The 26,220-nt window shown below is 50.9% G+C and overlaps 8 protein-coding genes across 8 annotated transcripts; 4 read left to right on the top strand and 4 right to left on the bottom strand.

Moving 5' to 3' along the window:
• The first annotated feature begins 779 nt into the window (after positions 1–779).
• Positions 780–2,558, top strand: V8C40DRAFT_251662 (uncharacterized protein). The gene is made up of 2 exons (XM_083217234.1): positions 780–1,456; positions 1,519–2,558. Exons 1-2 carry the CDS (start codon positions 1,294–1,296, stop codon positions 2,232–2,234), a joined length of 879 nt encoding a protein of 292 aa, XP_083070420.1. The 5' UTR covers positions 780–1,293; the 3' UTR covers positions 2,235–2,558.
• Positions 2,559–3,735: 1,177 nt separating this feature from the next.
• V8C40DRAFT_281122 (uncharacterized protein) lies at positions 3,736–4,964 on the top strand (the record flags this gene model as incomplete). The annotated part of the gene is made up of 2 exons (XM_083221535.1): positions 3,736–3,865; positions 3,937–4,964. 2 exons carry the CDS (start codon positions 3,736–3,738, stop codon positions 4,926–4,928), a joined length of 1,122 nt encoding a protein of 373 aa, XP_083070419.1. The 3' UTR covers positions 4,929–4,964.
• A 2,889-nt stretch (positions 4,965–7,853) lies between these two features.
• Positions 7,854–11,882, top strand: V8C40DRAFT_251658 (uncharacterized protein). The gene is made up of 4 exons (XM_083217233.1): positions 7,854–8,072; positions 8,181–8,631; positions 8,691–11,478; positions 11,545–11,882. Exons 1-4 carry the CDS (start codon positions 8,064–8,066, stop codon positions 11,594–11,596), a joined length of 3,300 nt encoding a protein of 1,099 aa, XP_083070418.1. The 5' UTR covers positions 7,854–8,063; the 3' UTR covers positions 11,597–11,882.
• Positions 11,883–13,331: 1,449 nt separating this feature from the next.
• Positions 13,332–13,944, bottom strand: V8C40DRAFT_63854 (uncharacterized protein). Its single transcript, XM_083223224.1, has 2 exons — positions 13,427–13,944; positions 13,332–13,356 (listed from the first exon to the last, which is right to left on the bottom strand). The coding sequence occupies exon 1, from the start codon at positions 13,790–13,792 to the stop codon at positions 13,487–13,489; it is 306 nt and encodes a 101-aa protein (XP_083070417.1). The 5' UTR covers positions 13,793–13,944; the 3' UTR covers positions 13,332–13,356; positions 13,427–13,486.
• A 152-nt stretch (positions 13,945–14,096) lies between these two features.
• On the bottom strand, positions 14,097–15,257 carry V8C40DRAFT_276348 (SWIRM domain-containing protein; the record flags this gene model as incomplete). The annotated part of the gene is made up of 1 exon (XM_083220825.1): positions 14,097–15,257. The coding sequence occupies one exon, from the start codon at positions 15,255–15,257 to the stop codon at positions 14,097–14,099; it is 1,161 nt and encodes a 386-aa protein (XP_083070416.1).
• Positions 15,258–18,639: 3,382 nt separating this feature from the next.
• V8C40DRAFT_63822 (uncharacterized protein) lies at positions 18,640–19,089 on the top strand. Its single transcript, XM_083223223.1, has one exon. The coding sequence runs from the start codon at positions 18,709–18,711 to the stop codon at positions 18,943–18,945; it is 237 nt and encodes a 78-aa protein (XP_083070415.1). The 5' UTR covers positions 18,640–18,708; the 3' UTR covers positions 18,946–19,089.
• Positions 19,090–20,474: 1,385 nt separating this feature from the next.
• On the bottom strand, positions 20,475–21,104 carry V8C40DRAFT_251649 (uncharacterized protein). The gene has a single exon (XM_083217232.1). The coding sequence runs from the start codon at positions 20,873–20,875 to the stop codon at positions 20,546–20,548; it is 330 nt and encodes a 109-aa protein (XP_083070414.1). The 5' UTR covers positions 20,876–21,104; the 3' UTR covers positions 20,475–20,545.
• A 3,011-nt stretch (positions 21,105–24,115) lies between these two features.
• Positions 24,116–25,961, bottom strand: V8C40DRAFT_268279 (glycosyltransferase; the record flags this gene model as incomplete). Its single annotated transcript, XM_083219942.1, has 3 exons — positions 24,116–24,389; positions 24,502–25,158; positions 25,420–25,961. 3 exons carry the CDS (start codon positions 25,959–25,961, stop codon positions 24,116–24,118), a joined length of 1,473 nt encoding a protein of 490 aa, XP_083070413.1.
• Between the last annotated feature and the right edge of the window lie 259 nt (positions 25,962–26,220).

The raw sequence follows: 26,220 nt of genomic DNA, 5'->3' as shown, positions 1-26,220 counted from the left end.
GATCTGATAGGTAGGTAGCCGTCTCGAGAGGGGGTGTGAGAAGAGAAGAGGCTTGCGAGGAGAGCGTGCTGGCTTTCACACTCCAGGACGAGAGACACGAACATTGGCGGCAGCTGGACGAGAAAGAATCGGTGCAAACTGGCGTGAGAGCCGGACGCCGGATATGGGACGGAATATATCGCTGATGGACTGTCATTTTTCTCAGGATGCTCCCCCATGCTGACCGTTTAGATTAGCGATATATTAGCTGAGATGCCAACTCTCCGGCTTACACGCAACGACGGGAGGACTAGCAAAATAAGGTACGGCTATGGTACTGTAGCAGCGGCATCACCCACCGACTACCTGTAACTAAACCAGCGGGAACCAAAATCGAACGAAAATCAAGCGAACTGCACTGGACTGAATTAAACCGGACTGGATATTAGAGCTGTACGTACTAAGGGCGTGTGTCTTGGTTGCTTCCGCAGGTACCTTTTGTAAAGGCAAAGAACCGGGTTACTCGATACTTTGCGCCTGCCTTAGTGGACAAGGAAAGACCCGCGCGCCGGTGGAGCCCGTTTCAGCCCCCCGCAGCTGTGCAGCAATTGATTGGATGGGCTCATCTTCGGAGAATCTGCTCCGACCGCGCCTGGTCGAGGTGTGGCAGGAGTGGGAAGGTCTCGATGCAAGGGAGCAGGAAGGAGCGACAACACAGTGCATGAGTCTCGCCAATCAGCCCGCTTGTGACGTAAATCCGCACGTTGAGTCGCTTGTTCTCTTTGCGAGTACCGAGCATTGTTACGAGGAAGGTGGAATACAGGCATTATCATACCTACGTACAGTAACCAGATCTAGACTCTGATTCTAGAGTCATCTCGATCTCGGTTCTTGGCTGCTAAATCAAAAAGAGATTGAATCTCACCGTATTTTGAACCAGTTCATACCAAGGAATAAGGTAGCAATCAAGCTCTCGAAAAATCTCCGATCTGCTTCCTTGTCAACTCGCTAAGTCTACCGTGAAACCTGCTTGATTGCAACGGCCACTAACCATCATCGTGTGTCTCTCTCTGTCTCACTCACTACAAAAAGGAAACCTGGCTGACGACCTGCATCGTTCACTTTCTCCTTTTCGGCGGTCAAGACAAAGTCTCCTTCTCCCTGCTTCTTACAGCAGCCACAAAAAGCACTTCTCCCGACTCTGTGCGACTCGATAGTTGCTTCAAGGCTGCAGATATGGCTTGACCGGCCGGGCTTTTGGCCTGGGATCCCCCCAGTTTGTCTAATTCACCTGAGCCGACCCTACCTGCCCAGATGCCCAACCGTCAGGATTTCAGGCTCCTTCGCATGGTGGCTGCCCTTGTTTTGCTTTGTGCTCGAGGCTGCCATGCACTTACAAAGCGCTGCATTGTTATTCGTCCAATGACAACTACATCTGGTGGTGGGATCGCGATGGAACTGCTGGTTGCTGTACGAAGTACGTGTTTGCACATTCACAAGCCAACATGCCTCCCCCAACTTGCCTTGCTAAGAAACCAGCCCAATCGGCAGTCTATCATAATCCATTCACAGCACACCACAGTCGCAGTCGGTTAGCCGAGATTGCTGCAAGCCGGACCGGTGAGCTTGTTGAACCGCCAACCACGAGCACGAGCGCTTCCGCTGAGGCTGTCGATCCCTGTACACGCAGGCCATATCGATTGGCTCAGCCGGCAGTTTTGCTTTGCTGGCAGATTATATTGCGAGGCAGAGACATGCCATTAGCAATACCCCTCACCAACTTACAGATACACACGACGCCTCTCTTTGCTTTTTCCCCGGCTGCGAGCACGATGGTCAATGCTGCGTGTATTCACCTGAGACACGTTCTCCGGTTGCGACACCCATCCACCCGCCACTACTCTTTGGAAAACACCAGACGGTTGCTGGATGGAATAGGCAGGATACACAACGTGATTTTCTCTATCAGGACTCAATATTGGCAACGAGTAGTGGTCCTTTTTCGTAAGTTCGCCGCCGAGTACACCAGTCCAGTTGAAAATAACCAGTTCACCACACCATGCCTCCATAAACACTACATCGCCATTTCTTTCCTTGGGACACTTAGAGAATGTAGACCAGTGGCATCAACTTGTATTCTAACACAAAACATGCCAAGTTTTGGTTCATCTGACGTCAAGAAGCACAGAGACAGCATGTCATTTGCTTCCTGGTCGCCAGCCACCAGTCTCAAATCTGTTGTAGTTGGAAAGTAGCCGCCACTAACATGCGCGCATGTAATTTTGTTGGAAGCAATCACCCGCCCGGCATGAGGCAGGTATCCATACAAAGCTCCTCACGAACTCGACATGACGTTGTATCTCATGAACCGCAAAATGCTGTGCCATGGTTACCCCAACGGCGAGTCCGAACTGTGTGTAACTCGTAGACAAAGGAAAGCTGCGCGGAGCCAGCGCTTACCGCGCCCCAGGTTTATGATTTTTAACAATGAGCATAGAAGATAATAGAAAAAATCATTGGTTCCTACCTAGGTACTGATATTGGAACTCTTTCGCTGGGGCTTTGCACGCGTTCGCATTCTCATTATAGGTTGCCAGTGGTAAGAAGGGCAATTGTGCCTCTGCCACTCTATATTTGTAGACTGTAAATGACTTGGCGGCATCTAAAGATCAAATGGATTTTCCGGTAAAATATTGTATGTATGGAGTCGCTTTCGCCGACTTTGTCGATCTACCATTAGAGGAATTAGAGGACAAGGCAGCGGTAGTAGTTTTCTTATATGATATCGGCCGGTCAATCGTCTCTCGAATAGCAGCACCGTGTTAAACCCAAATGTTGTATAGACGATGATTGAACGTATCGCGCTCGTAGATTTGTTGCTCCTTCTCGACAGGGATCTTGAAGGAATCGGCTGGAGTTTTGGGCAAACTTTCCCAAAGGTACCTACTTACCTTCGGTATGGAGAGGGGGCATCTCTGAAGCACTAACCTACACTCTTCTACGAAAGTCAACATGTTGTTCATTTATCGCGAATATTTACCCTGCCATCAATGACAGGAAATCGAATATATCTTTGATATTTTTATCCAATTGCGTGTTCAAACATCGGCGAGAGTAGATGTTCATATCTGCTTTCTACATGTGCTCTTAATCCTGTTGCCAAGTCCTGGGTGGTCGCCCCTAGCTTCCAATTATCGAGCGATAACCAAGATATCCCACCATAGCTCTCTCTGACATCAAACTACCTTATTGGCAAGACATCCACTGCCCATCTATCTATACTACCTAGAGCATCTTTACCTTCTTGCCCTTCTCAAATCCAAGAAAGAGAGCGCGTGCACCTGCATCGACGGCACACGCATACCTCCATGGCCAACGCCGTCCCCTCCTCGTTCTACTCTCCCATCGCTTCTCCCCTGGAGACAGTAGAGCCTTCTGGACACCCTCAATCCCACCTTCAACGAGGACTATCGACTAACCTTCTGTGTGTTTAGTACGAACATCCTCATGCGATGGGCATCGGATGCTGCACGCTCTACTGGAAGATATCGACTTTACGGCCACATGTTAGCAGGCTGTTTCCCACCTTGCATACGGCCACCAACTTCGTTCGAAACCCCGCCGCCTAGAACCAAATCTCGTCGGCCTCCCGCATGTTTCACGGTTTTCCGTCGCCAGCATCTATTCCCTGCCATCGAAGTTGAATCGAATTGAGAGAGTTAAAATGGGCGCCTATGCCCATCAGGAGGCCATAAAATGGCATCACTTCTGCACCCTTCGCCAAAAGCTTCTATTGACGGGCGAGTCATCCAGTGCTTTCACATCTTCAACATGTCAGCGACAGTTGCTTGGGATATAAACGGCCCTAAAGATCATCCGCAGATAGGTATGGACACTTTCTATCTCCATTGTGGCCTCTAGAACACTGCAGCTAATGGAATTGAACATAAGATGTAGGCAAAGCGCAAGTGGAAGTTCCCCAGACAGCAGCGACCATTTCTTTCGGTGACCCATGTTTCGAAGAAGAAAGACCAGCGCAAGTGGCTATGAAAGAAGAAAAGACGGGAGAAAGAGAAGAAGTGGATGATGAAATCGCTCGTCGGATGAAGCAGGCGGCGCAGGAAGAAGAAATGCAAGCAATCATCGTCTCTGAAAAGCAAGAGCTAGCTGCCTTAGAAATTAGGAAAGCTAGGAGAGGAAAGCTCTTGAGAAAAGACCAAGAGCGAATGGATACTCTTCGAAGTCGTGCTGCGAGGCGAGAAGAGCAACAGGCCATCAGTGGAATCCGGGGCCAAGCAGTCATCGAGTCGACCGTTGCCATACAACCTGAACCGACTCTTGCCATAAGTGTTCCACCGAACGCTACCATAAGAACTAAATCCACCGCTGCTATAAGACTCGAAGAAGACTGCCCTGCACTGGCAACTACTTTTTCTATCGTTTCAGAAATTGTCGTCAACGGTGAGAACACCATGGCTCCGAATAGCATGATTAAATCACTGGAATATCATCCGAAGGCAGGCAAATATTTCATGATTCGAACAAGAACGGAGCCACACTACATCTTAACGGTTGAAAACGGAGAGTTGAGACTCCTAGAGAAGCCTACTCTAGGGGGTGGCTCCTTTTGGCACTGCGTCAAAAGAAGCGGTTGGCACACCTTTTGCAATAGTGTCACGGGCACAAATCTCCATCACGATGGTCAGGGTAAAATCTCGATCCAACGCGCTCACAAATTTTTCCAGAATATGGACGGGTATTTCACGACAGAGAGGCACGAGGATGGTGGTTACATCCTGCTGATGAAGCACGGCGACGAGTTGTCCCAGGTTGCCATCTCGGGAGATGGAGAACGCTTGATTGAGCAGAAAGAAGGTGGAACAGTCTGGGACTTTATTGAAGCCAGATATGTTTCTTCTTCCATGATTCTCACGTATTCCAACATATGAGGGGAGATGGAAGGGTAATCACTTGCTGCAGGGGTGTCAATCTCTGGGACCGCATCAATCACAATACATGAAGATTCATTTCCTTGAGTTTTCCTCTGTTCGTGATGTATAGACCAAGCGCTTTATTAATCACTATCTTACACGCCAATGTGCCAATCTCCTGTGTCTATCTTATAGCTTTACATATGATTTAAAAGTTGAGGTATGCTTGGCATCGAGCTTTCATTGCTTTGCCAAAATCCTCTGCCGATTTATCTTTGACTGTAGGACGTTACCGTGACGTGTTGGACGGCAACCTACCATCGTTGTGGAAGGCTTGCATCAAGCTGCCACTATCTTGTAAACATTGTTGCTTCAGGCGTAGGACATTACCGTGACAAATGAGTGACGAAAAGAACGACAGACGGAAAACCGAGTGAATTGGAGCCGGTCCATCAAACGAGTGGAATGGGAAAAGTATGGTGAATGGCGTGATGGGCAACCAAGATTTCCCAATTGATGAAGTAAGATTTGGATGGTCGAGGGCAGATCATGAAGCCAGCTCTGCGTAGGGGAAGCTACCTCTGTGAATCCTGTATCAGGCCGTCGCTATCTTGCAGGCACCGCCGTAGGACATTACCGTGACGTGTTGGAGGTCCGTAACTATCTTGCAAACATTGCTGCTTGAGATGCAGCACAGAATCCTGTCCATTTTTTTTTTTTTTTTGATACGTGTCGACAAGGTTGATAATCTCCTTCTTCTTATTTTCCAACCGAGCAATCAATTGCTACTGAGCACTCAGCAACTGATTTCACAAACAAAGTATTCAATGTTACTCACGTCGACAGCCTGGCGCATCTGGTCATTCCAGATACGCCAACGTAGGACATTACCGTGAGCCCGATAGGCCCAAGAAAGCTCTTCATGATCTCATCATGCAGCTTTCTTCCCATACTGGGCTTGCGTTTGGGAGCCGATGCGTTGTTGCTAAGACGTCGCAACCATTGCGACGAGGACTTGCCATTCATTTCGTTGAAAGCACTGCCATGCTGCTGTTCAATCTGCTTACCACTTGATGTGCTCCTCAAGAATGATAAAGGTTGTGTCGCAGTAAGCCACTCTGGATAGCCAAAGGCCGGCGTAGGACATTACCGTGAGCCCGGTGAGTCCAAGGGAACTCTTCATGATCTCATCATGTAATTTTCTCCCGATACTTGGCTTGCGCTTCGGAGCCAGTGCTTAGTCGCTTACGCGCCGCAGCCATTGCGAAAGCACTGCCACGCTGCTGGCTAATATGCTTGTTATTTGATGCGCTCCTCAAGAATGGCGAGGATTGTGCGGCAGTGGGCTGCTACTCACAGTGATTGTACGGCCCAGAGGCCGGCGTAGGACATTACCGTGAGCCTTGAAAGTTCGACTGTATGCTTGATGGAGCATTTGAAATGAGCTGTCAAACTCCAATGTAGACGTCGCTCTAGCCGAGCTGCGTGTCTGGATTCCCTCTTTGGTTGCTCATAACTTCTTGCCAAATAGTCCACTATAATTGTGGAGGGCCTGCACCAAGCTGTTGCAGTCAGCAACTGATTTCCCAAACAAAGGATTGAGTGCTACTCACAGTGATTGTATGGTCAAAGGCTGATGTAGGACATTACTGTGAGCCTTGAATATACTATCTTGATTGCGGAGGGCGTGTACCAAACTGCCACTATCTTGCAAGCACTGCGGCTTCAAGTCTATCACAGAATTTTGTCCGTGCTTGTGATGTGTAGGATGGAGGAGCTGGCGGCCAAAGTTGAGCTGGTATCTGCGTTGTGGGTTTCTGCAAAAAGTGGTGGATCATTGCCTCAGTGCGTTGATGTGTTGAGCATCACAGACTGTGGACAAGGAGAGACAGCATCATGCCAATGTCTATTTGCACCACAACTTGTCAGCACTCTCCTACAAGGGTAATAGGAGGAGAGGGCAACGTACATCATGACAGATGGCCTTGGCGTAGGGTTGAAGAACAACAAACGTCATGTTGTCCAAGCGTTGGTCAGAGCAGACACTTGATGAGCATGCCTTTGCTTGAGAAGCGACAGGCCGAAAGGTTGTATCTTTGATCTTGGTTAGTGAGGTGCGAGTAGAGTCGGAGAGAGGGTAGTCATACCATATAAAGTCATAGCCGATGGAGCATGACGACGAGTGAAAGCTCAGTGGAATGAGTAACAGAGTAAGAAAAAGAAAAAGAGAAGAAAAAAAAGATGTTGCAAAAGCAGATGTGTGAGAAAAACATCTGAATGGGCGGCAGTGTGATGCTGTGGCTCAGTCTGCTGTTCTCCCGCCGGCAACGCTGTGCTTGTCAACTCGAAGCAATTGTCGAAGCACAAATGAAGGCCTCCATTTCTCAATGGAGAGATGATTGATGGTGCCCCTAGAAATGATTCCACGGTTAAAAGAAGTACAGACGTGATTTGAAAAAAAAAGAAGAGAAAAAAGAAGAGAAGAGAAGAGAAGCTGCTGTTCAGAGGGCTCACTAATTGTATGCACAGTGCTGAGGCCTGTTATTACAGCACCCTCCAGGCTCTGGCGCCGTCAATCCCGAGTATCGAAATGACTGCAAGTTGAATCGATCGGAAAACCCACTGAACGAAAGCTCTTTGAATTTCAAAGGAGATGAAGAAGCATGATTGAGAAGAGAATAAATTGAGTAGGATGGATTTTTTTTCTTCTTGTGGGATGGAAATCTCGCTTCTCGCTTCACGTTCAGGAAGGCACCGCTTGCAACAGAGTTTACGTCTTACATCCTGCCCTTGCTCCTGCCTCTCCCAACAGGCCTCAGCCACTGGAAAGTGCCTCCTAAGTAGTGTGATAAATATCACCCGCTAAACCCAAAACGTGCAAAGTACAATGGACCTGTCAATTGTTCAATACGAACGAGGCTGAGCTTGTTATTCAACCTTTGGCACTCCCCAGAAACCAATTATGCCACGAGGCTACATCGGCCCTTGAACACGACTTCATCTTTTCCTCCTTTGTACCAGTTTTGCGATTTCCTTCTTCTCTTCTCTCGCATTCTCTATTCTGCAGCCCTTTATTGCGAGGCTCTTATGATCTACAACTTTTAATTCGTGCATTCTGTCAACATCGGCCCTGGGCGGCCCCTCGTCGGAACCATGCTCCAAGTCAGTTCCCCTTGCTGTGCGCGTCCTCTTTTTGAATCCGAGAAACCCGACGGAAAGAGAAACATGTATCTCGATAGCTGACCATTCGTCTGTATCCCTTAATTGCAGAGAATAAAAGGTGCCATCGACCGCACCATCGCAGAGGAACAAGCCCGCCAACAAAAGGCGCTTGAAGCCAGCTCGTCCGCGAACCGATCTGCGTCGACGTCGCGAAGAAATGAGAGCGGCTCAGGCAAGCGGGCTCGGCCTCAGAACCCAGGTTCTGATGCTGGATATGCTGCGACTAACCCCGACCCTGCCTTTTTCGAAGCGGCATTCGTAATTGACGACAGCGAAGAGCCGAGCCGAGCTGGAACACCAAAGCCTGCGCCTCCTGAGAAGGACGCGCCCAACGGAGAGGCCACTGGGCACGCCGAGGCTGTTGAAAATTCAAACGGCAACGCTGATGCCAAAGATGGTGCCTCACGCGATGGAGATGCTCATGCGACCAAGCCCGCGCTGAGTCAAGAACTCCGGCAAAAGCTTCGCAAATTGGACAAGCTCGAGTCTACTTATCCGGGTACGTCCCGCTCATGACAATTAATAACTGACCATGAAGTCTAATGACGAATTCAATAGAACTCCTGCGTTCGTACCGACTTGCACATAAGAAGGCCAAAGCCGTCGAACCCTTTGAAAAGGCTCTCCGCGAAAACACACCGTTGGCCTCGATTAACGATCCGGAGTCTCTCGTTGAGTATCTCAACCAGCTGAAGCTAAAAGGAGACATGGTCATGGATGAACTTAAGCGAGTCTCCTCAGACAAGGAAGATCTGCAGAAGAAGAATGAAAAATACGAGAAGAAGATGAAGGACCTGGAAAACGAACTGGGCGCCCTCAAGGCTGAAAAGGCAGAGAAGGCCCAGAAGCCAGAATCCAATGATGCGGCAAAGAAAGAGTCTGGTGGAGATGGCGATTTCTTTTCCTACGACGAAGAGATTCCCCAGCTACAGGCCGAGATTGCTGCGAAGAACGAAGAAATTGATTCTCTGAAAGCCGAGCGAGACGGCTTGAAGGAAGAGCTTTCCACTCTCAAGCAAGATAGTGCAGGCTTGGCTGAGAAACTGGAGAAGTCTGCCCTGCAGCTGAGCGAATCCCGTGAATCCTCTGCCTCCCAGGACTCTCTGCAGGCCCAGTTGGAAGCCCGAAAGACGGAAATCACCAGCTTGGCAGACAGACTCGACAAGTCAGAGAAGCAGAACAAGGAGCTCGAGGTCCAACTTGAGACAGAAAAGAAGCAAGCAGCGGCCAAGGGCCAGGAGGTGGAAGAAATAATGGCCAAATCTATCAAACAAGCTAGCCAGTTGGCTGGCGAGCTATCCAAAGCTACGGCTGCCCGAACTGTCTCCAAGAATCTGATTGATGAGCTCAGTTCCCAGGTCGACTCATTGAAAAAGGAGAGGTCCGAGCTTCAGACCAAGACTGCCGAGGTGACCAAAAAGGTCGAAGAGCTGACCAAGAAGCTTGAAGAATCGCCCAAGCAGCCTGCTACCCCTGCTCCTGTCCCTACTGAGCCAGTGTCAACCCTTGCACCGCCTACAACAGGTGGCGGAGGAAATAAGAAGAAGAAGAAGAAGGGCCGTGGCGGCGGCGGTGCTACCAGTCCCGCACCTCCCGCTTCTCCCTCTTCTTCGGTCGCTCCTGGTGCCCCCAGTGCCCCCGACACCGATAAAGGACCAGATACCTCAGCCCTGGAAGCAGAGATTACCAATCTGAAGGAGGAGCTGGCAAGCAAGGACAAGGAAATCGAGCGGCTGTCTAAGCGGCGAAAGGCTGAAGACGATCTCCGTGAGGAGATTGAGACGCTGCAAGAAAACTTGATCAACATTGGCCAAGATCACGTCGAGGATAAGCAGCGAATCAAGGATCTCGAAGTGGAAAAGGCAGAGTTGAAGACAGAAATTACTGCTTTGGAGAAAAAGATGGCCTCCGCCGTCTCCGAAAACGAGAAAGAGAAGTTGCAGGCTCTCCAGAAAGACTATGATTCCATGAAGGAGAAGTTTGATACAGCGCAGGCTGACATTGCCGCTGCGAACCAGCTGGCGCAGAATCGTTTCAGAGATGTGGCTGATCTGCGTGAAGCACTGCAGACGCTTCAGCCTGAGATCAAGGCCTTGCGCAAGGATTCCGCGGATCTTAAGATAGCCAAGGGAGAGCTTGCGGCCAAAACCAAAGAGCTGAGCAACTTGGATAAGAGAGTAAAGGATCTTGAGCGAGATTTGGCGAGTGCTCGACAGGAGATAAGCACCCGTGTTTCGGAGGTTGGGGTCCTCAAGAACAGATTGGCCATTGAAACGGAGGACAAGGCCAAAGCGGAAGAGGCCCAGCGTGGATCAGCGAAAGACTACAGACGTGCCGTGGCTGAGCAGGTTGAACTCAGTGCAAAAGCAGAGAAGCTGGAGCGAGCACTGGAGAAGGCCAAGGACGACTTGTCCAAGGCATCCGCACGGGTGACGGAGCTCGAGGAGCAGGCGCACAAGCTGAAGCGCGAGAAGGCGGCAGCCCAGGAGGAAACTGAATTTAAGACTAAGCAGTACACTACGGCCCAGGGCCTGCTGAGCAGCATGCGAGATCAGCAATCCGAGATGACGGTCCAGCTTAGGGAGCAACAATCCCAGAATAGATCACTGGAGGAGGAGCTTGGTGAAGTGCAGCATCTGTTGCAAGAACGCACTAGAGAGGGGGAGACAATGCGGCGGTTGCTCGAGGACTCGGAGCGGCAGGGAGAAGCCAAGCTTAGAGAGATGCGCAACCGAATCGAGACGGTTACTGCGGAGCAAGAGCGGCTCGAAGCAGAGGCGAGCTCCGTGATGAGAAAGAATGTCAAGCAAACGGCCGAGCTCAAGACTCAAGTCCGAGAGCTAGAGAGAGAGGTCAAGGACTTGCGCGCTGAAAAGGAAGAGCTCGAAGAGCGGGAGCGAACCTGGCGGCGCCGACGAGAGGAGCTCGAATCAATCGAGCTTCGGACGGAGACAGAGTCGACCGAGTTGCGGAACACCATCTCGTCGCTGAGAAGTGCATTGGATGCGTCGGAGCTGCAGGTTCGAGATGGAGAGAAGATTAAGGCAAACCTGCGCAAGGAATACGAATCGCTGCAGCTGTTGCACGACAAGCTGTCTAAGGAACTCAAGGCGGCGCAGACCAAGGTCGCAGCGATGGCATCGGGCGTAAGCGTAAGCCAGTCGGGAACTTCATCGGGCGTTTCGACATCGAGAACCTCAATGGACTCGACGCGTACTGCTTCGACCTCCGAACTGTCCGACATGGACTATCTCAAGACGATTCTGCTGCAGTTCCTGCAGCAAAAGGACAATCGGCTGAGAGCGCAGCTTGTTCCCGTCCTGGGCAAGATTCTTAAATTCGATAAGTAAGTTTGGCTTTCTCTTTACTGGATGTTACGCTGGAAAGGAATGTGACTAACAACCCGAACCAGGACTGATGAGAAGAAGTGGATGACTGCAGTACAGCACATTGAAGTGCGTTAAACCAGAGCCGCGTGTAAGAATAAGTAGTGGCAGGGGGGGAGTAGGCGGCTTGCAAAGACGACATGATGATAATGGGCGTATATATAGACGCATTGCTTGTGTGTACCAATATTGTGGTTTTTTGGTCGTTTAATGGCTATCGAGGACTTTCCTGGTGGCAATGGAAGAGGGTAGGCCTACTGATTCATGCAAACGTTTGAAACGAAGGAGAACATGAGCTATATGCGTATGTCGATAGCTTTCTATACAGTAATTACCAATGCAGTCTAGTTTGACTGGATTAAAAGTTGGGATGAAGCATGCAAAGTGAAATACGATGCGGAATATGTATTGAAACTCGAGAATCCGTCTACTTGTAATATGATAAGTACCTATGTATTCTGAGCATGGTGATGATTCAGGATGAGGAAGATACATGGCAGTCGGCGTAGAGGGGAAAATGTGTATCGATAACCTTCTCATTTTACTCTCGACCACAGAGCCGCAAGATAATCTAAAGTGTATCTTCGCCAGGGCTGATAAGATGCTGTAGATACCACTCATCACCTGACCAATAATTTCAGTCTATCTCATAACTAAATCACTACTTGATTTTGCAACTTGAACCTTTTCTCTTATCATCGTCTCACTGCACTGCTCAAACCATGAACAGCCCAATCCCACAAGCCCAGGCAGAATAACTTCCGCATTCCGCCCATACACTTCCAAACATACACCTAAACAGAGCCCCCCTCATCACTTACATCCCCATCACACACTCACAAGCTCCAACAATCCCAATCTCAAACTCATCTCAATCAATTCTCAAATCCCAAATCTCATCTCACTCCCAATCTAATCTAACCTCATATACAAACCCCTACACAGCGGTACGTACCTCCATCGGCAGCAAAAACGATCGCGCCTCCTCTCCACCGTACTAAAATACCTTTCCCGCCCATTGTCCACTCATCTCCCTCCTTACACCCCCAATCCTTGCCCACTACGGGCCCCATCCTTCCCCCCAGCTGCAGCTCGATCGATCTGCCGCAGAAGGCAAGCAGATGAGTTTTTTTTTAGAATTTTTTTTTACTGGAGTACACAGATAAAGCATTGCTCGGCGACGATAACGGCTGCCGCTCGCGCGCGCCTCCTATTCTAGCTAGAGCAAGAAGCAACCAAGCCCGTTGATCCCGCTGCACGTTTTTCTGGAGATCCGTGCCCAGATCGATCTTCCCCCGTTTGTAGGGCTGAAGGCCTGGGCCGGGTTGGACAAGCCATCTGTGGATGGATGCTACATGCAGACAGTTGGAGGAGGCAATGATGCTAATATTGCATTACGAAATAGAGAATCTCACGACAAGTCACTCATCACATGTCAAAGGCAAGAATTTTTTGTACCAAAATAAATAGCAATTGATTTGCGCACGCAAACGCAGGCCCAAGGACCATCGTAATGCGTCGAGCGTCATCTGCCCTTGTGAAACAACTAGCTGCTATAGACCATGTCCATGACCCATTGTAAAAAGAAAAAAGCCCTCTCGCTGCTTGCTTGCTTGCTTCCCTAGAGAAGAAAAAAGAAGAAGCCGAGAAACTCCTCCAGCTTAGCTTTCCATGAATCAGCCGGGCTGGATGACCAATGCATGGCAATCCCAAAATAAAAACAACCATAGTAGTAGAAATAGCAAATTCAATCCTCCCTCCGTCCCACAACTAAATCGGTCTCGTATGCGCATCTCACGGGGTTTACCATCAAGGTGAATCCCATCATCTCCAGTCTTCTTCACGTTTGACCGATTAGTTGGATGCAGGAAACAAAGGAAAGGGCCAAAATAATATCAAACGCCGTACATGCATACCCGATCCCTATCTTCATCCGAAACCGTGTCCCTAGAGATCAAATGATTCTCATCAAGAGTAGGGAGCTGATGCCCTCTCTGAAACGAAAGCCGAAAAGATAAAATCGGACAAAGGCCGAATAACAAGACTAGATGATAAAACGAAATAGGGGAATAAAACGACGAAAGGAAATCGTGGATGGAGCGGCGTCATGTCTTTCAAAGCCTGGCGCGTTCGCCCACTGGGTATCATGGTGAAAAACCCCCTAATGCTTGGTGTATGTGCGTGATCCTTGAAAACAAAGAAGAAAACAAAGAAGAATTCCCGGAATGCAGATAAGATACGTTGTATCGTGTAAAAAAGGAGTAACGAGGTCATAAAGTGGCCAACTCGATATTGCGATGTAGATTCATTGTCATTGTCAAACAAGACAGACAAAAAGAATTCACAAAGTCGACAAATCCGAGTCAAGCCGACCAAGGCGTTGAATGAAGAAGAATGGAGAAATCAACGGGGGTGATGAAATGCAGAGTTGGTCGTAACGCTAAAATCGAGTGCTGATGGTCGTCAAGATCGTAAAAGCGGGGGGGAGAAAGAATGTTGGGGATGCCAAAGGGGGAGGGTGTAAGTTGATAGGGGATGGTTGAGTAGGGATGTCAAGAGAGAAGGAGTCCTGGCAGCTTTACAAGAAGCGTCGCACCCATTCGGCACTGAGCCAGCCAACCTTGTCAAAGGCAGTCCAGAGCTTGGAGGCCTTGTTGACGTCAATCTTGCAGGCTTGCTGAGCATCAGTCTTGCGGAACTCCTTGCCGGTCCGGAGGCATTGAAGACGGCGCTCAAACATGCGTCGCTTGCTGGTGAGATAGGTGGCGCAGTCCAGGCGGAGGTTGCCGGCGAGGATGATTTCGTCAGGGTGAAGCAAGTCGTGGTAAGGGTCGCTGCTGAGGTCAATTGGCTGGCCCTTCCAGTCCACCTTGAGGCTGTTGGCTCTGTTGGGAAGAGAGTTGAGAGGCGGGCAGTAGTCGGGAAGAGACTTGAAATCCTTGTCCTCGCGGTTGGGGGCGACAATGCGGCGGGATGGCTCAGGGGTAGCGCTTGGGCGTCGAGCAGCGGCAGGTCGAACAACAACAGACGAAGACGAGGGCAAGCCGTTGCCGGAGCGGATGGGTCGGTGGCCCGAATGCTGTGGCTTGGATACTCGGTCGGCGCGCTGGGATCGGGCCGGCTTGGCTGCAATTGGCTTGGCCGGGAGGATGGCGTGGAAGCGTTGGGCTCCGGCCTGCCGATCGGCAACCAGGAGAGCCCGCTCCTTGAGAAGCCATCCGCGGCGGTTGCTGGTGAAGTGCTTCATGACCTGAGAGCGGAAGGTCAGGGCGAGCTCATAGTCCTCGCGCCGTGGTGGCGTGACTCCGCTGAAGATGATGGTGGAAGACGATCGAGCGCGAACATGGTTGTCCACGATGCGCTTGTGGTGCTCAATCTCAGCCGGGGCAAACAGAGGTGGCTGAGGAGGGCTCGATGGCGAAGCCTCATCAACAGGATAGAGAACAGGGTCTTGGATAGCCTGGGTTGGTGGCGTGCTTGGTGAGTTGCTGGAGACGTGCTTGGTGTAAGGCGAGATGGGAGGCGACATTGGCAATGGGTGTTTGTCGGAGGGCAGGCTGTTGTTTGCTCCAACAACAGAAGCCATGGCGGAGAAGATCTTTGATTGCTGCTGGCCATGACCGTGGCTAAAGGTCTCGAGGAGGTTGTCAGGGGGTGACATGAGATTGCTAATCTCAAGCTTGCCGCCGTCCTTGGGCGCGGCGGACGAGTCGCCGCCGTGGGGGAAATTGGTCGTCATGTTGCGAGATTCAATTGCGGATTGACGGTTGTTGAGGAATTGGTAGAAAGGAGAAGGCGCAGGAGTCGAGAAGAGAGAAGGGGAAGAAGAAGAAGTAGAAGTAGAAGGATTATTCCGAGAAGCTGGAATGCCCAGGCTCTTATCGAAGTGAGTGGAAGCTTGCTGGGCGTGGTACTGTGCGTGGCTTGCCGTGGGTTTGTCAGCCATTCCTAGATGGCGATGACCCGTCTGACGTGTTTCTGGGTGGCGAAGGCCGTATCGAGCCGGACGCAGGCAACACAGTGGGGTCAGGCAAGATGTCAAATCGGTCACAGCCTTTCGGGATTTAGCTTTTGGCCGGAGATAGACTCGATTTGAAGAGTCAAATTCCGCTGAGCAAGACGGAGTTTGGGAAGATGTTGAAAAGAGGGCGAGGTGGCGGAGGGTGAGTTGGTGAAAGAAGTCAATTTGGCTCGGGGGATTAAGAGAGGAAGAAGGAGTTCTCTTAAGCCGTGAAATTGACGACGGCAGATGAGTAAAGCGGCAGGCGGAGACGAGCCGATTGTTTGAGGGGATGAATAGAATAGGCAGCTTCCATTCAAATATGCGGGAGGCCGCGAAGGAATAGGAAGAGGAGGAAGAAGGCTATTTGTTCTCTTTGCTTCCCTCTATTTCGTTTGCGCAAAACGTGAATAGAGCAGGCAGCAGTGCGCGGGTAGGGGAAGAATAAATGATGATGAAACAATAACGATGAATGGCTCCAAGGTGATCCTGGAAGAAGGTGATCCGGATTCCTGGGGATTGATTGTCCGAATTGAACTCAATTGAATCGAATTGGGCCCACGGAAATTGAGTTTCGATGGGGATTGGGGGATCCTCTTCTGGCACGGAAGATGCAAAATGCAGGAACAAGAAATGGTGAATTCGCCCCCCCTCGGCAGCGGATACTACGGAGGCAAATAAAAGGCAGAGCAGGCCGTGAACAAAGGATTGCTTCTGCGGGTGAGTGCGGTTCAAAAACGGTCTGTCTGTGGTTCTTTTTTCTTGTTCTGACTCGAACTGTTGCAGCCTGGCGAAGGAAGGGAGGTGCCCGAAATAAATGCACGGCCAAAGGACTTGGGATCGATGACTCTTGGGGTCTTGGTAATCGCTTGACTTGACGCTAGACAGGTAGTACCGGCGGTAGCTTTTCTCTCCAGGTCAATAAAAAATCAGAAGATTCACACTGTTTCTCGGCGTTGTTTTGCTTTTTTCTTTCTTTTTCTTGCTTCAACAGCAGGGGCACGCTTGCAGGGAAGCTGAGGCAGAAGCAGAAGGGAAAGAGTCAGTCAATCAGATTGCCTTGACTCTTTTGCAGTCTGTCAGTGTTGATACCCGATGAGCAGGACCGCCTTGCTATTAAAAGCTGTGATGTGGCGGCCAGCGAGACCCTGATGCAGGCACACAGGCGCGCGCACGCCCCCCGCAAGGAAGGAGCAAGCCAAGAGACAAAGGAAGCAGCGGGAAAGGGAGGGGGCGTGTGTGTAGTGGGTGAGTACTGGGAAGTATCTCTTTGCTCCTGCACCTCGGGGGGTGGATAAGTGGACGGTCTTTGATTTTGTTGACGGGGGTATGGAAGGGGGGAGGGGGTGTGAGTGGGATGATGCAGGTCTCTGGTATCTGATTCCTTTTTTTGTCTTCTGATGCCGTACAATGCTGGTACTGTACCTGTTTGTAATACCTACCAGAATTGCAGTATTTCTCAAAATCATTTACGTCTACTTTTCTAGCAATGAATTGATCACCATTGCTCTACCGGATGTGTCATATCATCCAGGCATCCGTCTATCCAAGCTTCTTTCCCAATTGATTGCTCTGGAAGCAGGCAGGAATCCCCAGCCGCAAAGCTACTACTTACCCATTCAGCTTAGCTGTGTCTCGCAGCGACATCAGCCAACGGACACGAGCGCTGATAAGTGACAAGCAAGAACGGAAAGAAGGCGGCTTTGGAGCTGGGGGAGCACGATTGGAAGGAGCGCCTTGGGTCAGGCTACACACTCTTGCGGACGGGGGCTTGGCAAGGGAGAGGGAAGGAGGGAAGGCAGGAGGCACAGGCAAGGGGTGTGTGAAGAAGGCACAGCACAGCACAAGCACAGCATAGCAACAGCACAGTACAATATCTTGGGTCAGTTCCTACTCGTACATTAAAATCATCATCGTTATTTCAGACGCGCGCCAGCTTGAGATCAATTGCTCTTTGATTTGCTCAAGAATCCTCCCGGTGCATGAAATCGTAAAGTAAGGTAGAAACACAGAAATATTAGAAATCGCTGCTTGCATCTTTTTTTGTCTGCGAGGTACATACCCCCCGGCGCATCTCCCGCCCGGTACCTTTTTTGGCCCAACGTGCTAATGTACTGTTCTGGGTACTGCATAAATGCCTTGCAACAACGTGGGTGCTAAAGTACCTGCCCGGAAAAAGTTGCATCATTGCATGGCGACTTTGCCTAAAGTACCTGCTAGTACAAACGCGGCGATACGGTACTTGCCGCTTGTACACGCTCTCGTACCTGCCGCACACAGGTCCTACAGTACTAGGTAGAGTACAGCCTCATGATTTCATAGGATCGATCAGGCACTGGCTGATTATGCTTTCAACATGCTTCATCCACAAGCCAATCCAATCCAATTGACTGATTGATGCCCAGAAATCATTGAACCGCATTGCAATTTCCCATTGACGACAATGCAATGCTTGCTACAACTTGCAACGCTGCTTGTTCGAGGCCGGTTACAAACTCCGCAGTACCTCGCAGGAAATGGATGGAGATGGACATGTACGGAGAGTTTCATTCACTTCAACGCACGCACTTTCACAACAAAGTACTCGTAGCTCGCTCTCACTACGCTCACCCTCCCCCCCTTTTCGCGGCTCTCTTGCGGCCAGTCATGTGCGGCCTTGGGGCGCGGTCATCAGGCACACCGATCAGGCAAAAGGTGTGGCCGAATGATTTGATTTTCCGGCAGCTCCCCAACTTTGCTGATAGCGCTCTGTAGCGCTGTGTAGTGCCCTGTAGTCTGTAGTAGCATCTGGTGGTTTGTAATTATTCCATTCAACAAAATTACTCTGTATGAAGAGCGGCATCTACACTGTGAATAGCAAATGAAAACAAACAATTATCTACATGTACTTGGGCCTCATTCTTTATTGTTTCTTGGCTTCAGGCAAATTGGGCCCTGCAAGGTGGGCTACACAGAACAGATAGATTGATTGCCAAGGGCCTGTTCTCTTCGGGGGAGGGTGGCCGGAAAGGAGGTGCCTGAGCGAGCAGCCCATCCCTGCCTCACCGCATCACAAACGACAGACCAGCCCTAAACTTTTGGTTTCAAATGGAACGGAAGAGAAAAAAAAAATTTAGACAAGAAAAAAAAATAACAAAAAGCGGAGAGGAGAGGGTCAATTGACGTATGCGCATAATCATTTCCCGCTGCAATGGCGGTGGGGGATATCCTAATCTGCGCCGGACTGGTGGTTCTTTTTTTGCTTCGTTTGTTTCTTCTCTTACAAGTTCCGGGCCGGATCCAAAACATGCATCAATTGGTGGGTGGGATGCCCGTAAAGCTGGCGGCTAGAGCGTCGCGAGACAGAAAGCAAAGGAAAGGCGAGGAAACAGAAAATGGCATGAGGGGAAATTGGATTGGACAGTGGCCAGGATCAAGTTACGAGTAATTGCCCGAAAATGGGACAAGCACCCAGCATAGAGGCAAACTATTAATCATAGCATCAAGCAAGGCACAGAAACAGGCGGCGTGTAAATCAAGCCCAATGCTACTGCAAAGTGAGGTGATTCGGTTGTCTGAGGGACTTCAGCGTCGTAGCAGCGAGACGGCATGGGACAAGTCTTGGGTCACGAAGCATCTGTCAAAAGACGTCAATTGCATCGATAGCACCACCCCAAGATGATGAAAAAAACGGGCGGTTGACTGACTAGACGGACGGTGATGGGATGATTGATAATGGGTGGGCGCAAAAAAAGAGCGGCCATGGAGGGGCATCTTTTGGCGATAAAAAAAAGACGAGACAGAACAAGACGGAAAGGAGGGGCAATTGGTTTATCACCCCTCATCTCCATCGATAAGGGCCCTCGGCGTACGAGTAGCAAAAGCGTTCGGTCCATTTTGGCCCGGTTGGTAGGATTGGAACGAGAAAGAGGGGAATGGGATTCGAGAACGTGGAACTTGTTCGTGCCCTGGCAGTCTTCGGGTAATTGACCGCGGAGATTAACATGGCGAGAGGAAGCAAGACGTCAGAACGGATCGAAAAAAAGAAGAAGATAAATTCAAAAAAAGGTCTCATGCAGGGCTTGCATCTTCGCGCGGTCAATGCAAGCAGCAGACGACATGTACGACATCTCTGGCGGCAGTGGCGCGATAAGGATTCAACTCGACTCAGCTCTGGTCTGGCAGCGATTTCCCAGCAGAGCAACTAGCCCAAGGCGACCGACGGGTGATGAACAGGTGGGCAGTCGGTGGGGTGACTGAAATGGATGGCGATTGAGGATTGAGGGGGGAAGGGGGGGGGGAGTGTCTGTTGCAAGTCCGCAACGAAAGCAACAAGTACCGCAAGACGAAGACGACGACTACAAGAAAACGACGAACTTGTGCCCAGGTTCCCAAGAAGACAAGGGTTGGGACTGACTTGACTCTGACTGACCGTGACAAACCGTTACAAAACAGCCCTGGCCCGCGCCGGACTCGAGAGTCTCGAGGAGCCACCCCCATATCTATCGGGATGGATCCATCAAAGTGCCCATCCATTTGCATATCTCGGTCAGTTCAGGTGCCTGATGCCCAATGGCCCGGACTACCTATTCTGGGCAGCAGCTAGTGAGGCAGCCCAATCGCAAGAGGCATGTCGTCGTGTTCGAAACGGCCATCCATTGTTGGCGCCGTGGAGCCCCTCCTCACATGCTACCCGTAGCCGTACTGTGCTTTCTCTTCTCTTGCGGTTGCGTAGGTGTGCTTTTGGCTTGGTTTCGCGTTGCCTTGGCGTGGACTAGTAGGATCTCGCTCCTTGAGGCTTGATGGAAACGACTGGCTGGGGATGCTTCTTTGTTAGTTGTCACTGTTTATGCGCGGGGGAGAAACGACGAAAACACAAGAGAAAAAAACAAGAAAAGGATTGGATGAAGATGATGCTGATGCTGATGTTGATTGATGGCAACAAAGAAGAGCAAAAGAAACAAGAAACATGACCGCCCTTGTGTCTTGTTGGCGCAGACCTACTGGTCCATCGCCATCCCTCCCAATTGTCGTCTCTGCGCGCGCTGTCAGATCAAAGCGGCCCAATCTCCAAGCGAAAAAGAGCCCGGTCGTCTTATCCCATCCGACCTCGGTGACATGGAGGAGCCCTTTGTTGCCCATACCGTGGGCTCGTACTGTAGAATACCTGTGCGATACAAAGCACAAAGGGCCAGCAGTTGGCCCCCCTGTATCCTATCGGAGGAGGACGCTCGGTATCTGCCTGCAGAAAGAGACGCAACGCGCATACTCGTACAGCAACAGGCACAAGCTGAAGAAGGGCAACATTGGAACAATTGGCCAGTAGCAGCGCGACGGCACACGCCCAATCCATTGGCCAATGGGTTGCGCCTCGGCATCCACACCGTAACTCGCGTGACTTTGTCCACCTGAGCTCTCCTTCCCCCCCTTTAGTTTTGTCTTGTCTCGCTTTTCTACTTGATGTTGCTGCTATTTCGATATCAAAACACCCTCCATCATGTAGTAGTAGCACAAGTAGTGCTTGTGGAATGGGGATGGGGGGATGTGATATGCGATAGATGGAAAAAGGCAGCCGGAATCAAACATACATGAATCAGAATCAAATCGAGGGACTTACAGTAGCGTAGCTAGTGAACAGAAGCAATTGGGAGCAACAGACTAACAAACAAGGGGGGGCGTGTGATGTGAGCTGCAATTCAGAGCATCTGGATCTGAGAAGCGTAAACAGCGTGCATGATACCGCCGGCCACTCACGCAGGACCAGCTAGTGGCACAGGCTAGTCGTGCTGCTACGCCTCCTTTCAGTAATACTGTCCACAAGAGAGTGAGTCACAAGATGGGGCTGACGAGGCATCTTAGTCTTAGCATGACGGCCACTAAAGGGGAGCCGAAGCTGCGGATTGCCTCTATCCTCATCCCGGCTTAGTCCTTGAAGCTGCTTTCTCTCTTCAAGGCAGCCGTTCTATCGATAAGCTGACCCAATTCCTCTATCCTCTCCAGTTTTCAAAAAAAGAGCGAGCTACGTCACGTCAGTCTTTGCGCAGGCATCAATCATTCTGACGGCGGACAAGTTGAGATGCTCGGCTGCCTTGGGAGGCTTTCTCTTTTCTTTTTCTACATTTACTCTTTCTCTTTTATTGAACCTTGACTAACTCCTCGCCTAGCTGCGGCTGATTCAGGAGGAATTTCAGTCCTGTGCGGCTGGAATGCCTATGTCGCGGATTCGTCACCTACATTGGCGCAATTCCAGAATTTCGAACCATTCCTCTACTTTTTTTTTTTTACCTCTTGCGCGCCGCTGCCATGTGAAAAAAGAAGGGACAGGTCCCAAGCCAAGACGTACGTCAACGTCATCACAAGCGGATGCCTCTCAAGCCTCTTGGGCGGGCGGTTCGAGTCAACTTCTTAGTCCGGGCCCAGTCGGGTCTGATTTGAGTGTGGGGGAGCAAAAAGGTGCGTCAGGGAGGGGGCGTGTCGTTAAGCTGAATGTTGCGACAGATGACAGCGAGACTCGCCGACCAAAGAACTGTCAAGTTCCCCCCTTCGTAACTGGCAAATGGATGGGGTGAGTGGCACAAGGGGAGAGTCGAGTTACAAGGCGAAGCGGTATTGCTGCCGATAAGAGAATGGAAGAGAGAGAGAAGGGGGGGAAATCAAATCCGACTGATTCCATCCGTCAATTGGCTTTTGCCCCTCCAGGAATTGAATTGGGATTGGGGATTGGGAGTGGGCTGCTTTGGAATGGAAATGGATTGGCACGGATTGGATTGGGTTCGGATCGGATTTGTCGCGGCTCAGCCATGATTATTCCTGTCCATCAGCTTCGTCATCGTCTCTCGTCAGTCTGACTCTCGCTTGACAGATCAGATCAGCCCGCTTAGAGCTAGTTTGATGTTTGATTAGATTTGATTGTTTGATTCCATTTGATTTGACAGTAACAGAAGCACCGCGCGGTTCGCACCTCAAAGGAGCAAAGGGGGACGATCCGGCCTGACCGGATCTGCCATTGAGCCCTCTTCATTTCCCTGTTCTGTTCCTCGCATCAAATACCGTGCTGCTGCCGTCGTACTTGTACGGATTCGACAATTTGATCACCACTCTCCAAGCTCCCGGGAGGCTTGATTGATCAGCAACCACGGGGGGGCTTCTTGGAAGCCAAACCAGACAACATCCCTCCATCCCTCCCCCAGCCGGCTCGTCCAAGCTTGCAAGCCCTCTCCGCTAGTGCCCTCAAGGGCCATGCCGCCCATGACACTATTATCCCGCGACAGCCCGCCGCATGACACCCCAAAAGAATCAAAATGGGGGGCGTGGGAAGAACAAGACACACACAGAGAGAGACAGAAGAGAGAGATGGAGCGAGCGAAATTCCCCAAGATGCTGTCGCACTGCAGAAAGCAAAAACCCACACCTATCGCACCAACATGGTGAGGGAAGCGCCCGCCCGATTGGATTCTTCTCATCCCCCCTTGGGCACGCCAATACGGGCCGCTTGCGCGCGAAAGTCATTCCCGCCCTCCGCTTCTGTCTGCCAGATTTGCTGCTCCTGCTCCACGCGAAGCTTATCTATCGCAAGCACACGAAAAAAGAGGGCTGCCAGGATGCGACATCGTGACAATGCCGGGTGATGGAGCTGATCAGGTCACGGGCACGCTGTTTTGGAGCCATCGCGGGGGTTCTCGAGCTTCTGGGTTGCAGTCTTGAGCCATTGTGCGTGAGACATGCTGCGTCATTGATTCGACCATCTCGTCTTCTCGTTTCGGCTCCGAGATGCCATGATGCCAGATTTTCGATCGCAATTGGCACATGGCCATGGTCTTGCGGACCAGAATCTCCCAATCTTTCCCTCCATGCCTCCCTCCCCCCACGGAATTCTCTCGGCCTTATGGGATTAAATCCCCGCGCGCCTCTGCAAGTCGGTCGTGCTCCCACTTCTCAATCTCTTGTTGCCGTGCTCCCCCTTCTTTCTCTTTTCGCCCGGACAAGGGGATACGAGCGCCATGCAACTTTTGCATAGCCGCCGTATGCAACAGGGAAGCCCATGTGGCTGGAGGGGCCTTTGAAGGCAAGCCAGGCTGGGGCGCAGATCAACCGTGCTGCTCGACTCGCATTAATTAAGGCACAGATCTAGGGTGTATTCTTTCGGAATAGGCATAAGATGGGCGGGAGTAACGGAGTCCTTCATCCAATAAGGACGTTGCGATGCTCTGCTGTATTCATCTCTGCCAAGAAGAGTCGTGGTTTCTTTTGTGTTTCGTGATCGTAGGAGTTGACCATCTGCTAAGAATGTGGGAGATAATAAATGACGGCAAGCTTGGAGATGCGGTAGGGATAACTCACCAAGACGTGCCATAGCCTTGGTATGATTTCCTATTGTCAGCCACATGTAATCCTCACTGGGGCAGTTGATCAAGAGCAAAGCAACAACCAAACAAACAAAGGTAAAGCGACAACGGCGACAACGGCCACTTTTATTGAACTAAATTCCATTATGTTCATTTCCCGATCCATTGATATTCGCATGGCAATTCACCAGCCATAAAATCCTTTGCGTTCATATACCGTTCCAAGATTCCCATAGGGCATAACAGCCCCTCTTCAGCCTGCCTGAGCTCGGCTTACATCTCGCACTCATTTAGAATGGCTATAGCAGCACAATCCGCACCGCTGCCGTTCTGCTTGCAAATCTTCTTCACAGCTAAGGCATTTGCCTTGATAGCCTTGGCCTCGTCGCCAACCAAGACGTTGAGAAGCTCACGAGAGAGCTCTTCGGCAGTCCATCGAGGCTTAGTGGTGGGATTGCCGCAGCGGCCGACACCGAGACGCTCCACGCGTTGGGCATAGTCGTAGCAATGTCCCCAGACAGGAAGGACAAGCTGCGGGACGCCGGTCCTGTAATTTGTTTGAAAAACATCATTGATCAGTTGAATTTGTCCAGAGAGAGGGAGGGAATATAGTGGGCGAGTTGTGGGAGGATGCTTCCAAAGCGAGAGATTGAACTTACACAATGGCCTCGTTGAACGAGTTGGCTCCGCCGTGATGGACTGAGCAGACGACGTTACCGGTGCGAAGGATAGAAACAGGTTCAGGTTGAACCCAATCCACAATGCGGACGCGATCATGAGCAAATTCCTGGCGGAGGATTTTGGCAATGCTGCAGGTCGGTTCATAGACTGAGTAGCGACCCTTCTTCTTCAGCTTCCAGAGGACCTGGAGGCGGCCCTTTTCAGCCTGGCGGTTGAAAGTGTCGATGACCATCTTCAGGGCCTTGGCAATCTCGATAGCTTGGTCCACGGGCACCTTGACGACGGCTCCCATGTTGACGTAGATGGTTCGTCCATTGGCAAGCCACTCAGCGAGCTTGGCGTCCGTCTCCTCAAGGGGCTGGCAGCGACGAATGATCGGGCCGCAAGGGACGACGTGGGATGGAACCACGAGAGGAAAGTCCAGCTCTGGAAGAGAACTGACCAAGATCTTGACACCCTCAGGGCGATTCTTGAGAAGATCGAGGGGTCCTCGAAGAATGGTATGGGCAGTCAGGTACGACTGCACCTCCTTTCGCTGCGGGTCATTCTTAATGGCCTTGGCGGTGTATAGGGAGAAATGAAAGTTGAGAGGAACCTTGCTCCATGGCACAGGATACTCAAACTGGGAGAAGAGGCTAGGCGGTTTCGTTAGCCAAAGGCGAAAAAGAAAAAAGATGAAGGGGCAGAGAGGAAGAGGGAGAAGGTAGAGACGAAGAGGGTAGAGACGAAGAGGGTAGAGACGAAGAAGGTGGAGAGGAAGAAGGTGGAGAGGAAGAGGGTGGAGAGGAAGAGGATGGAGAGGAAGAAGGTAGAGAGGGAAAAGAAGAAGGTCGAGATGGAGAAGGTCGAGACGGAGAGGGTAGAGAGGAAGAAGGTGCTTTCAAGCTAGGACTTACGCAGGAAACTTCCAGTGGCCAGCCTTGCGAGGCTGCTCAGAGGCCGCAAAATCCTTGATCGAGTTCGGCCCAAGGCACACAAACTTGACCTCCAAATGGTAGCAGGCAGTCAAGCCCGCCGACATGAGGCTGTCGACGACGACCAGGTCAGGATTCAAGTTCCTGATGATGTCGACGATGGAAGTGAAGACGTCGACCATCTGGCGTCCGGTGTAGGGCATGATTTGAGATGCGTAGGCACGGATGGCGCGCCTGGTTTTTCTAAATCCAGGTGGTCCAGCGAAGGGCTCAGAAATACTTCCCTCATCTTGGGTGCGGTTGAGGTGTTCCTCGATGGCTTGGTACATGGAGATGCCGTTGATTTGATGATAGATGACGCCGACAGGGAGAGCATCATCGTCAAGGCCAGAGAAGGTGGCGAGATGAAGATCCAAGCCAGGGTCAGTCTCGAGGAGAGCCTGAGCCGTGGCAAGGAAGAGATCGAGCTCGCCACACTCGACGTTGGTGATGAGCAGAATACGTCTGCGTATGAAAGGGGCCATGGTGATGATCTTGACTCAGAATAGCCTGCTTCGTTGGGTTGGATAGTTTGGAGAAGAAGAGGGTTGGCAAAATAGAGGTTGGGTGGAAGTGGCAGGAAGGGAAAAGATTTCCATCTTCCAGTTGCTGTGGCTCGACGTGGTGAATTGATAGCAGCTCTACAGGTGCTTGGCACCTGGCCAACCCTCCTCACTTTGCGTTCACTTTCGTCTAGCACTCGAACTGGTAGGCAAAGACGTGTGCAGGCAGAGACTCTTCCTT

This window comes from Trichoderma camerunense (assembly GCF_050948025.1).
Source record: "Trichoderma camerunense strain CBS 138272 chromosome Unknown V8C40scaffold_15, whole genome shotgun sequence".
NCBI classification, from domain to species: domain Eukaryota; kingdom Fungi; phylum Ascomycota; class Sordariomycetes; order Hypocreales; family Hypocreaceae; genus Trichoderma; species Trichoderma camerunense.
Note: the sequence above shows the minus strand (reverse complement) of the source record. Positions and strands in the feature narration are given on the sequence as shown.